This window comes from Epinephelus fuscoguttatus, linkage group LG7 (genome assembly GCF_011397635.1).
Source record: "Epinephelus fuscoguttatus linkage group LG7, E.fuscoguttatus.final_Chr_v1".
Taxonomy (NCBI): Eukaryota; Metazoa; Chordata; class Actinopteri; order Perciformes; family Serranidae; genus Epinephelus; species Epinephelus fuscoguttatus.
In genome coordinates this window covers 32,265,570-32,278,620 of record NC_064758.1, presented here as the reverse complement: position 1 = coordinate 32,278,620, position 13,051 = coordinate 32,265,570, and the positions used below count along the sequence as shown (strand labels likewise).

The 13,051-nt window shown below is 43.6% G+C and overlaps 2 protein-coding genes across 10 annotated transcripts in view; both read left to right on the top strand.

The window, feature by feature from the left end:
- LOC125891706 (protein kinase C-binding protein 1-like) overlaps positions 1–5,673 on the top strand; it is a 29,926-nt gene extending 24,253 nt beyond the window's left edge. For all 9 annotated transcript variants that reach the window (XM_049581155.1, XM_049581156.1, XM_049581161.1 and 6 more), the window contains 5 exons: positions 84–229; positions 347–427; positions 511–589; positions 694–933; positions 4,450–5,673. In XM_049581155.1, the coding sequence (XP_049437112.1) occupies positions 84–229; positions 347–427; positions 511–589; positions 694–933; positions 4,450–4,628 (725 nt within the window). In that variant the 3' untranslated portion in view covers positions 4,629–5,673. The remainder of the gene's footprint in view (positions 1–83; positions 230–346; positions 428–510; positions 590–693; positions 934–4,449) is intronic.
- Positions 5,674–5,806: 133 nt separating this feature from the next.
- The window catches only part of LOC125892299 (uncharacterized), a 41,865-nt gene continuing 34,620 nt past the window's right edge, over positions 5,807–13,051 (top strand). Inside the window, exons 1-7 of the mRNA XM_049582235.1 lie at positions 5,807–5,901; positions 8,395–8,476; positions 8,569–8,637; positions 8,755–9,922; positions 10,025–10,280; positions 11,658–11,948; positions 12,135–12,315. Coding sequence (XP_049438192.1) covers positions 8,592–8,637; positions 8,755–9,922; positions 10,025–10,280; positions 11,658–11,948; positions 12,135–12,315 — 1,942 coding nt within the window. The 5' untranslated portion in view covers positions 5,807–5,901; positions 8,395–8,476; positions 8,569–8,591. The remainder of the gene's footprint in view (positions 5,902–8,394; positions 8,477–8,568; positions 8,638–8,754; positions 9,923–10,024; positions 10,281–11,657; positions 11,949–12,134; positions 12,316–13,051) is intronic.

Genomic DNA, 13,051 nt, shown 5'->3' with positions numbered 1-13,051 from the left:
CCTATAACTATTCATCTGCACATTAAACTTAACAAAATGAGACCGAATGTGTGTTAAGATTGTTCCAATTTTATCCCCTGCAGTGCAAAAAGACGTGCCTCAGAGTACTTCCTCATCGACAGCTGCCCAGGTCACATCTGGCAGCTCTTCTTCTTACATGTCTGGAGACTTGCAGATCCCTACAGGCTCAGCAGACGTGGCTGCAGATATAGCCAAGTACACAAACAAAGTAATTTGGCCAATTTTACTTCATGTTATTGGAGTGACTGCTGTGCTCCCTTCATTTTTTCAGGATTAAAGTCGTTAAAACTGTGAACTCAAACATGTTTTTGCTAAAACTCTGCAGATCATGGACACGATAAAAGGGACGATGACTGAAATCTACAATGATCTTTCCAAAAGCACATCAGGAAACACAATTGCAGAGGTAAATTCTGGCACATAGACGGGTGCTTATCTAATTTGTCATAATAATACTTGGTAAATTTAATCCTCTGTTTGTTGCCACAGATTCGACGGTTAAGGATAGAAATTGAGAAGCTCCAGTGGCTGCATCAACAAGAGTTATCAGAGATGAAGCACAATCTTGGTAAGTGTCCTACATACAGGACTCTGTCACCTCTATCGTGCTCTATCTTTCCTACACATGGCATGAGTTTCAGGTTGTGTTGATTTTGTCTCATTTAAACGCAGAACTGACGATGGCAGAGATGAGGCAAAGTCTGGAGCAGGAAAGAGAACGGTTGGTGGCCGAGGTGAAGAAGCAGATGGAGTTGGAGAAGCAGCAGGCAGTGGACGAGACCAAAAAGAAACAGTGGTGCGCTAACTGCAGGAAGGAGGCCATCTTCTACTGCTGCTGGAATACCAGTTACTGTGATTACCCCTGCCAGCAAGCCCACTGGCCAGAGCACATGAAGTCCTGCACACAGTCAGGTAACGTAAACGCACTCATGGCACAATAGTGTGTCCAAGCCATAGATTACACCAGGACAGCAACTGCTGTCACAAAATGGGTACTAAAGGTCCAGTGTAAAAGATTTAGGGGCATCTTTGGCAGAAATTGTAAGTAGTATTCATAACTATGTTTATCAGACATGGTGGTTCTCCTACATGGCACATTGGAGAAGTTTAGCTCTGTATCCTTGCCGCTGGATGCCACAAAATCCTGCACACTGGACTTTAAAATTTAAGAAATAAATTGGCAAATAAAAATACCAACAGCTACTGTTTATTAGCGATTCAGATAATGTAGATTTAGTGTAGTTTACCAGAGATACTGAAAACAAACATATTTTAAGCATTTATTTGCTCAAGTTCATTTATAGGCAGGAATGAAGGGAGCCCGAAGGCACTTGCTTTCATCTCAGAGCCGTCCTCCGGCTGTGTTTTCTCAATGTAAATTTTTCTCCTGTTCACTGTCTTGTGCTGTTTCCTGAGACAGATAAAGCCCCCAGCATTTGCTCCTTAAGTATTGTGATCCAAAATTAAATTACTTATGACTTGTAGTTTTTGTGTACTATTGATTACATGTAACTCTCTGCCATCAGGATGAGTGCTTCTCCTGACATTTACCTGACTATATACATATACAGTACAGGCCAAAAGTTTGGACACACCTTCTCATTCAATGCGTTTTCTTTATTTTCATGACTATTTACATTGTAGATTCTCACTGAAGGCATCAAAACTATGAATGAACACATGTGGAGTTATGTACTTAACAAAAAAAGGTGAAATAACTGAAAACATGTTTTATATTCTAGTTTCTTCAAAATAGCCACCCTTTGCTCTGATTACTGCTTTGCACACTCTTGGCATTCTTTGGATGAGCTTCAAGAGGTAGTCACCTGAAATGGTTTTCCAACAGTCTTGAAGGAGTTCCCAGAGGTGTTTAGCACTTGTTGGCCCCTTTGCCTTCACTCTGCGGTCCAGCTCACCCCAAACCATCTCAACTGGGTTCAGGTCCGGTGACTGTGGAGGCCAGGTCATCTGCCGCAGCACTCCATCACTCTCCTTCTTGGTCAAATAGCCCTTACACAGCCTGGAGGTGTGTTTGGGGTCATTGTCCTGTTGAAAAATAAATGATGGTCCAACTAAACGCAAACCGGATGGGATGGCATGTCGCTGCAGGATGCTGTGGTAGCCATGCTGGTTCAGTGTGCCTTCAATTTTGAATAAATCCCCAACAGTGTCACCAGCAAAACACCCCCACACCATCACACCTCCTCCTCCATGCTTCACAGTGGGAACCAGGCATGTGGAATCCATCCGTTCACCTTTTCTGTGTCTCACAAAGACACGGCGGTTGGAACCAAAGATCTCAAATTTGGACTCATCAGACCAAAGCACAGATTTCCACTGGTCTAATGTCCATTCCTTGTGTTTCTTGGCCCAAACAAATCTCTTCTGCTTGTTGCCTCTCCTTAGCAGTGGTTTCCTAGCAGCTATTTGACCATGAAGGCCTGATTCGCAGTCTCCTCTTAACAGTTGTTCTAGAGATGGGTCTGCTGCTAGAACTCTGTGTGGCATTCATCTGGTCTCTGATCTGAGCTGCTGTTAACTTGCGATTTCTGAGGCTGGTGACTCGGATGAACTTATCCTCAGAAGCAGAGGTGACTCTTGGTCTTCCTTTCCTGGGTCGCTCCTCATGTGTGCCAGTTTCGTTGTAGCGCTTGATGGTTTTTGCCACTCCACTTGGGGACACATTTAAAGTTTTTGCAATTTTCCGGACTGACTGACCTTCATTTCTTAAAGTAATGATGGCCACTGGTTTTTCTTTAGTTAGCTGATTAGTTCTTGCCATAATATGAATTTTAACAGTTGTCCAATAGGGCTGTCGGCTGTGTATTAACCTGACTTCTGCACAACACAACTGATGGTCCCAACCCCATTGATAAAGCAAGAAATTCCACTAATTAACCCTGATAAGGCACACCTGTGAAGTGGAAACCATTTCAGGTGACTACCTCTTGAAGCTCATGGAGAGAATGCCAAGAGTGTGCAAAGCAGTAATCAGAGCAAAGGGTGGCTATTTTGAAGAAACTAGAATATAAAACATGTTTTCAGTTATTTCACCTTTTTTTGTTAAGTACATAACTCCACATGTGTTCATTCATAGTTTTGATGCCTTCAGTGAGAATCTACAATGTAAATAGTCATGAAAATAAAGAAAACGCATTGAATGAGAAGGTGTGTCCAAACTTTTGGCCTGTACTGTATGTATATATTTTTTTCTCATGGATGATATAAAACACATAATTCTAATTTCTAATTTCCTTGTTACTTTTGTAAAGTAGTGAATAGTGGAAGAAGCACATAGTTTTCAAAGATAATCTCTACCTCACTCACATCTTACTTCAATGTGAAACTCATTCTTTTCAGGTGGGTTTTTGTTATTTATCTATTGAAAAATGACAAAAGGTTTCTCACTCTACTGCAGGTTTTACATTCAAATTGAAATTCTAAGGCTGCTCCTTCTTTACTCCTAATGTATTTATGCCACAGTATCCTGCAGTCAATGTCAAACGCTTAAACGGTGCAGCTGTAGTTGTAGGTTTTCTACCTCGTGAGTCAAAGAAGCACCACAGCCCTTTCCTCTGTTTTTTCTCACCATGCAGCACCAGTTTCTAAAGTATTTTTAGTGCGTAGACAGTCTAGTTTCATGAAAAGACCCATCTTTCTAGCAGTGCAAAGTACAGTGTAACTTTGCAATAATAAATAAAGATAGCAAACCTCATTATTGTGTGTTATAAACACAACTTGTCTCTTGCCTGTGGGATAAGCAGTGTTGGGAAGGTTACTTATGAATGCAATAGGTACAGATTACTAGATACCTTGTTAAAAATGTAAGCTATGTAACAAATTGAATTCTTCGTAGAAGTAATACATCATAATACATTTGATTACTTCTCTAACACGTTTTAAACTGGGAAATAGACCTGAAAAGGCTCCATATATGCAACCCAGTGGCACGGCACAGAATATTTGGCATTCTCCATGAGCGGAGGAACGCTGGGAACAATAAAGCTTGCTACTGGGAGAAAGCAGAGGCAAAGGTTACAAAGTGCAAGAGTCCAGCGAGGAGCAGAGTAGGGAAAAGGGTACAAGGGAGAGTGCACATTCTAATCACCCGATATCACATGGTGTGTTCCTGATTAAAGCAAGGCGATGTAAATTCAAACAAGAGAATCAAGCAAAAACAACGCTTAATATTTGAGTGCATACCACCAAATGAATGCAGACTGTCTGAACATAGAGACAGCTGTGTGTCCAAACAGCTCAAGATCCAGAGCACCAGAGTAAATGTTATATTCTTCCTATAAACCTTTTACCAAAAAGAATATATATATTTATCCCCAACACTAGGGGTAAGTAGCTAAATTCTGCGGAACAACATGCACAGATATATGGTGTGCATGTTTTCATTTTCTATTTTGCTTTTCCTTCCAGCCACAGCTTCGCAGCAGGAGCCAGAAGCAGAGTCCAACTCAGACCCGTCAGTGAAATCATCAGGCCTCTCTCCTGCCACACAGACCCTGCCCTCAGGAGCAGGATCCATATCAGACAAAAGCAACTCTCCCACTTACATGGACAAGAGCAAGGACAGTGCTGGTGTTACTGTGACCTAACTGCTTACACTACAGATACTCTCGCACGGCTGCTGTGGGGCTTGTCGTGTCAGACACGTTGCGTCCAACTTGGTGCTCGAAGGCCTGCACCTCTGTGACAAATCACTTTGCTTTTTCCATTCCCATGTGTGCATCCGCTTGGTGGACTTTTGTTTGGGTTCGTCTCTGATTGCAGTTTCCACAAGTCTGTGTTCAGGTGGATTCACCATGTGAAAGTAGTCTGTCTTGAGAAATAAAATGTGAGGTTGTATGTTTTCATTCTGTAGTTTTATTATAGATCTGTTACCACTTCCTTTCAAGTCTCAGCAAGATTGTATCAACCCACAGAATATTTACAATACTTCAATGCTGCTCTTAAGTACTTACAGGCTGTCTTATTGTGTTGATCGCTCTTCATATTATAAGATAAAAACAGCCATCAACAGGTGATATTCATTTATCATGGTGCCATCAGAGGTATTTTGGGTTATGCTAGTTTCATCTTCATGTTTTAAACCATGTCTGCTCCATGTCAACTGAGATATTTTGAGAAATGCAAGTTTAAACATTATGTTCTCAACTATGTCCTCTTCATGTCAACAGGGGCATTTTTGGCTCATACCAATTTTGTATTGTAGTTCCACATTGTATAGACCTACATAAAAAAATATCTGTGATTTATTAAAAAAAAAGAACTAAAAAATTTGTACAAAGTTTTTGTAAGAAAATACCTGAACAATATTTATAGTGTCATATGTTTTTTATAGTATGTTTAATGAAATCACATTTCTATGTGTCTAAACAAAAGTTATTTGAAAATAAATTACTTCATATGAATGTCAGCTCTGAGTGAAGCCTCTGTTTAACTGGTTGATCCAAAGCTGATGTAAATCCTGATCAGACTGTGTCTATGAGAACTGGGTAGGCATAAATAGAAACTGCATTTTGGCTGGATATTATTTCCTGTGAGCATGTCTGTTTTGAGCTCGTGTCTCGTTCGTGTTTACATATTGTACATACAATAAATGGACTCGTGAAGAAAAATAAAAAAGCTCTGATCAACTTAGCACGGCTTGATTGATTTAGACCTCTCTCTGTGGGAATGATCATAAATGAATCAAACGATCACTGATTAACTGAACAGGAAGCCACAGTGCTTTCCATCCGAGTTCTCGCGAGATTACGATACAGCAGGCAGAGAGACATCCATGGAGAAAATGGAAGGCTGTACTAGCTAGCTAGCTAGCTGGGCGAATCCGCTAATAACTGGAAAATTAATCATGTATATATCAAGGTATGCTTTCAGTGTTCCTCACGGTGTTTATATACAAGTGTGAGACATTTAATTTTTGTGTCGCCATTGTTTAAGACAATTTGCTTCGCAGCGTCTTGCATTTGTTAGCAGGTAGCGTAGCAGCTAGTGGCTAGCTTAACCAGGTCCAGAGAACAATGTCGGAATAAGTGTTGAGTGTTTGCGTCGCTGCAGAACAGGGACGTTTCGTTTCTGCACTCTCACAGACGACTGAGTTCAGTATTGACATTAGTTTAGGGTGTTGTTTCGTTTCTGTTTAGCTAAGGAGCGTCTGTTAGAGAACAGAGACATGGTGGACTGCCCACATAATTATCACTCCAGTCGACCAGGCTTTGCATAAATGCAACGTCTGCTCAGGGCTCAATTTGCTATGTGGGCAACAGACATTGAGATAGGTTGCAGGTCACATCTTTAGACCTTAACACAGCAGCTAACAAACGTTTCATAATGTCAACACTGGTTGATTTTATAGATAAGGCAGTGGGATAAGAGAAAAATATGAAATTGGGTTAATGTTAAGTAGACACAACACTGGACACAGCACATTTCACCATGTGTTCGTTCATAAAGTGTAGCACAGTGCACGCTTTTACTAAGCAACGTGTTTAACCCACACATTTACACTTATGTAAACATGTGGACAGCTAGTCTAACATGCCTTTACTCTCTGAAAAGGTATGAAACATATGTCTGCAGATGCAAGGAGTGAAACTCAATTTTCTGTTCTCACACTGTGCCAGTACTATCAGCTTGATCAAACCCAAATGTTTCACCTTTCTCATCTTCGTCACAAAGGGGTTAGAATAAATCTCCAAGTTGACTTTATAGAGTCAAAGCCTATGGATGTAAACATGCACTCAGCTGCTCAGTATCTAAAGAAAATGCAGTGTAGTACAACATGTGCAACCTTAACGTCTGCCATCATGAATGTTATAATGTAGCTGATCGTGGTGCTTTTGAAGTATAATAACATCTCTGTGTAGTTAAATTCAACAGTAGTTTGATCAACACCACTCTAGAACAGTTCAGTAAAATCTTAACAACACATCTCCCTAAGATGTAATGCAGAGCCATTGTATTAGCCGGTATTAGTTTTAGGTCAGTGACCCTAATGAGCTGGCCATTGAGTGGATTTGTACATGTATTAGAGCAGTGGTTCTCAACGTGTTTCGTGTCAAGGATCTCTAAATTGATACACGTTAGGTCAGGGACCCAGTTAGATATGATTAAGACCTGAATTCTATAGTTGTCAGCTACAGCTGAAGAGATGGAGGGAATGAAACCTTTGATCAAAAAAGTCATTCTTAAGAGTCTCAGGGTGCTTTTCATTATGCTAATGTGTCCCTTTGCTTCCTTGCATCTCTTCCTCACATCTCCGCTTCTCCCAGCGAGGATGTAAGAGAGAGCTTCAAGGAAGAGGCATGCAGGATACACCTGTGTTTTCTCGCTCTAAGGCCCTGTTTAGACGACAACAGTTTCCCCAAAAAACAGAAAAGTCTGTCTTTTGCGTTTTCAAAAACTTCTGCGTTTATATGACAAGGTTATTGAAACGATCCCCGTTCACACGGAGCTGCAAAATCTACTGGAAATGCTGTAGTATGCACGCCAGGCCAATGGGTGGCAGTGTAAATTTGCAAAGCAACACCACAGCATGATGCCATGCGCCTGCGCTGAAGTGCCTTCCTCTACAACACGGTGATTACAAACCAAAACAAAGAAGACACAATAGATAACTTTGTCTGGATGGACGACGAGGTGGAGTTGCTACAGAAACAGATCTACACTTCACTTCAAATCAGCAGGGTGAGCAGCACAAACAGAGCTTGGCATTGTTGTTGTGATGGTCGGAATGCCTGGTGACTGGAACCGTAATGCGCATGTGCGAAAAGTCTCCGTTTTCAGAGGAACTGCATATTGCAAGTTTACATGACAACGGAGATGCTAACGTTTCCAAAAAGTTGCACTCTGGAACCGTTTTCAAAACATTGAGTTTTCAGGCACCCAAAACGCCGCTGTCGTGTGAACGATCGGCCAAAACGCAACTAAAGTTTACTGTTTTCAGTTGAAATCGTTGTCCTATAAATGGGACCTAAGCTCTTCCAGAAGCCTCCTCTCTCCTCTCCCAATGCTCCTTGAGGTGCGTTAAAGAGATCCTCGATGCTGAGGGGGAATAAGTTCTGAGTCACTGGCATAACGAAAAGCACCCTTCCTCATATTGGGTTCACTTCTATAGTGAATTAAATCGCGAAATGATATATCCCCTATTTTTCTGGGAACCTTGAGAACCACTGTATTAGCAGTATAAGCTTTCCTTTGAACCTCTTCATAAGGAATGGATGGTCATGTTTGCCTTCTCACACAGCAGCAACTATTGGTTAACAAGACAAACTGTTAATGTGGACGTTTTAGGCTAATTATTGAGTCATAATCTAATGTATCATGTTTGGGTGTATTTTCTCTCCCTGCTTTACCCAGGTGCAAAGAGACACCAGTGGAATGACACTTTGAGTGTGTTGAAAATTAGGTTTTGGCAGCCATCAGCTCATTGGTTACAGAGGTACCTGTTATTCTGCATTTATCCCTCATCCTGCTAGCTACCATTCCTTTACACCTGTGCACTAACCAATTATATCGTCTGTGTTTTGACAGCCTTGTTACCTGTGGACGTCAGTATGGATCCAGTCGAAAATAACAGTGTCACCAGTGATAATGCCTCAGGTAGAAGTGTTTCTGTTGTGAATGAGTTGCTTAAATGGGCAGACTTTTGCTGTAGATGAACATGAAAAAGATCTGGTTCCCTTTTTGTTAACCCTGTTTGTTCCTGTCTTTCCATAGAGGGACAGCAGAGCCAGTCAGAAGGAGCAGGTGTTGGGTCGACCGTGTCTCAGGTTAAAAAGTCCTGGGGCTTCAGGCGGACAACCATTGCTAGAAGAGAGTTCATGGATGAAGTTGGGGACTTAACCCATAGTCCTCCACCTGTACGCAGAGGCAGAAATCGTCGAACCAATCAGACACCCCAGCCTGCTCCAGAACCCCAGGCCCCTGAGAGAACTACTCAAGCAACTAGGAGTGTTCTAGATGAGCTTGAGTGGTCAGCCCCATCATCACCGGTAGCAGACGAGAGCAAGCCAAGCTCAGAGGCTTCAGCAGGAGGGAGCCTTGACCCCAGCTTATGGCAAGATTTTGGGTCTGCCTTCCACACTGCGTTCTCACTGCTTGGTGGGGGCGAGGGCTTGTCATTGTCAGATGCACTGACAGTCCCTGACATTTTGGAAGCGACTGATGCCACAGAGGCTCCTCCTCCAGAGGTTATAGAAGAAACTGATAATATTGAATCCGCTGATGAAATGGAGATCTCACAACCTGTTACTCCTGAAAATGTGGCAGGAGGGGAAGTCGATGATGTGGTGTTGATTTCTAGTCAAGACGAGGACAGTGATGATATGACTCTGATACAGATTAAGGAGCAGCTGGCATCTCAAGTCAAGCATGGAGACACGAGAGCTAGAGGAGGGAAAGGTGGGAAAGGAAAGGCCAGAGGAAAGGGGAGAGGCAGAGGAAGAGGTAGGGGGAGAGGTAGAGGAAGGGGCAGAGGGAGGGGCAGGGCAGTGGTGCTTCAGCCAAGCATTGCAGACCATGAGGACAACGATGACGATGTGGTTCTTGTCAATCCATCTGAACAGCAGCTGCGACAGTTGCAAGAGGAGGAAAAAGAAAACGATTCACCCAGCCCTGCTGACGTAGAGTTATCATCTGCTAACTCTGACAGTACTCCGAGTCCTGCTCAGCAGTCAAACTCAGACTGCATAATAATAGACACTGATTTAGACCAGATTACTGCTGTTACTCCTGGCCAGTATGATGATGCACCAGAGGAGGAGGAGGAAGTGGAAGAGGAGAAGAAAGACGATAAGACTGTAGAAGATAGTTTAGGCATTTCAGACACAGAGGGCTCTGACGCCAATGCTCTGTACTGCATCTGTCGACAAAAACAAGATAAAAGGTATACGCTAGTTTCTGGTAACAAGATCCCTTGGGCTTTGGAGGTTTGCATACCTCAGCCATCTGTTAATTTCACTTTCTGATCGCTGTGGTTTGTTTCTAGGTTCATGATCTGCTGTGACAGTTGCCAGGAGTGGTTCCATGGCGACTGTGTTGGTATCAGTCAGACGCAGGGCCGGAAGATGGAGAGGAAAGGGGAGGAGTACATCTGCCCCCCGTGCATGTCGAAGAGGCAAAGCCAACACCAACCGGAGCCTCCCCCTCAGCCAGAGCCAGAGCCAGAGCTTAGCTTTCCTGAATGCTTGACACTGAGTCCTCCTGGTGAAGAAGAGAGGCATGAGGAGCAGCAAGACGTCAAGGTTAGAATTTACTTTGATTGTCAGTGGTCTACAAATGGCTGCAGCGGTTAGCTCTAATTCCTGTGTGACAGCAAATACTGATATGTCATAAGTATTATATTTGCATCATTAATCATGACTCGATTAGCATGACAGAAGTTTGGGGTTTGGGTCTAAGCTGAGACACTGAGCTAGTTGGTATTAACGTGTCTTGGGTAGTCCGATCATAAGTCTGTCTGTTCTCACCTTCTATTCGAATGCGTCTTTACATGCGTCTCGAGTGACCACTTGTGAACGGATCCCACTTCCCTGCTCTTTCTGCAAATAAACATGTACATCATTTCCGTTTGCAAAGACCAAATGCGTCGGTGTTCTTAACCGGCAGGAGGTTTGTCATGCTATATACACACTTACAGCTGTTATTTCTTAAATTGGGTAAAATCTTAATTCATTGTAGAGCTGCACGTAGCGCGTTGATTTGCAGCCCTTCCTTGCCCCTCGCTCTCCCTCTTTGTTTATCACGAGACAATCACAAGACAATCGCGCCACACGGTATCGCCACCTCCCCGGTGCTAGGAGACTATTGCAGCGGGAGTCTAAGCTCCCCACCGGGGACAGTTGGTGTGCAGTAGCTCAGTCCATAGGGACTTGGGTTGGGAACCGGAGGGTCGCCTGTTCGAGTCCCTGTCTGGACCAAAATATGGAGCGTGGACTGGTGGCTGGAGAGGTGCCAGTTCACCTCTTGGGCACTGCCGAGGTGCCCTTGAGCAAGGCACCGAACCCCCCCAACCGCTCGGGGCGCCTCACCAAGGGCAGCCCCCTCACTCTGACATCTCTCCAATTTGTGCATGTATAGGTCCTGTTTGTGCATGTGTGTGTCTTTCAGACCTGTGTGTAATTGACAAGCAAGAGTGAAAACATTGAATTTCTCCTCGGGGATTAATAAAGGAAATAAACTTAAACTTAAACTTAAACACATACAGGGCTAACTGTTAGCATCAGATGGCTAAAGTGACCTACTGTTTATCAACATTTTGAGCTGTTTGGGTGTCAGTTTGATTTTGTTGGGACCATTCAACAGCTGCTGCTGTGTTAGCTTGTGCTAACCAGGCCGACATTGAACTGAACGTTCGCAGATGCTGTGTCTAACCTGTGTAATGGCAGCAACAGACAGTTTGAGTTGAATTAGCAGGGATGTAAGCTAAGTCGGCGGCCCTTCAGTGTGGTCCAGGACACGTTAGCATAGAGAGTGCTGAAAGAATATGGCCACACGCAGCCCAGACCACCTCCGATTGGATCTCAAGATGCATTGAGGATGCACACCTGTTCTGGCTGTTTCTATTCCAATCACCCAGGAGACATGCTTACACCAGGTGTAAACAAGATCCTTTGTTTCAGGAGACTGTATTGGTGATGGAGGAGAAGGAGGAGGAGGAGGAGGCAGCTCCTGTGGCTCCTGTGGTGAAGTTCGAGTCAGAGCCTGAAGCTGAGATGGAGACCGACAGCTCTTTTCCTCTGTGTATTGGACCCGGGTGCGCCAAACAAGCCTTACAGGACTCTGTTTACTGTGGCACTGACTGCATCCTTCAGCATGCTGCTTTCACTATGAAGACTCTGTCTGGTCCTAAGGTGCCCAAGCCCAGAGGACGGCCTTCAAAAAAAGCTGCCACTGCCAGACCCACTGTAAAGGTAAGTGATTTCAGCATGGCGATGGAGAAACTAAAATATACCCTTAAATAGGTTGAGGCAAAGTATTTTCTTGAGTCTTTTCTACATGTTGTGTCTGATGTGAAACCGCAGTGTGACAGTCTATTCTATACTAGTATCTATAGCAGTATCTTCTTTTTTTGACCTGTGCCTCTGTTTTCATCACAGGGTCAGAGGTCTGGTAGGATGTCTAAGAGATTAGCAGAAAAGGCTGAGGAGGAAGGGGAAGAAGAGGAGGTCAAGGAAGAAGATGGAGGGCAGGAGGAGGCTGCGTCTCCCTTAGCCTGCGACCCCAGTCTCACAGAAGTTCAGGCCACTACCATACCATCATCTAAGTTTAACACACCGTGTATGTACCATTCGCTACTCACACACATTCAGATCACACAGCAGTTTACACACCAGGCACAAAGTGCCTCTTTTGGCATTACAGATTTTCCTCCCTCTTTAAATCGTGGCACAATCACACACATACACGCACACGCCTGGACGCAAACATACGCTCTCTCTGGGATGACTGATAAGTAGCAGGGGTCAGCAGTGGGTAAGTATGTTCACTTTTATAGTTTCTTTGTTGGTTCGAAATGCCCAAAATGTGCCCGAACAGTCTTGAGTAGTCAAGATTGCAATATTCAACTAAATTTAAACCAGTCTCATAGCTGGTTTGACTGGTAACTGCAACACAGAGCATCTGTGTGTGTGTGTGTGTGTGTAGGTTAGTCCTGGGTAGGCAGGGTGCTTTACCACGTTTTGGTATCAGTGTATCGAAACACTGCTCCAATGTTCAGTTTGTCTTTGCAAAGATGTCCTGCAAACTCAAAAGGTTCTCACTGAAGAATATGTGTTTCAGAACATGACGATCAGTCACTGACTGACAAACACTGAGTTGGAAGAAGCTTTAGTTGGCAACAAGGAAGGCTTAACACTCTGATGCTTTTGGCAAAAGTTTCTTACTCTGGAAACATGCCTCGTACTGTGAAATGGTGATGCTGGCCTTTGATGGTCCGAAGACTGTACAGTCAGTGTCAGTATGTTCCTCACCTGCAGTGCACATGAAGCACACATGTTTTCACATGCTCACCTCT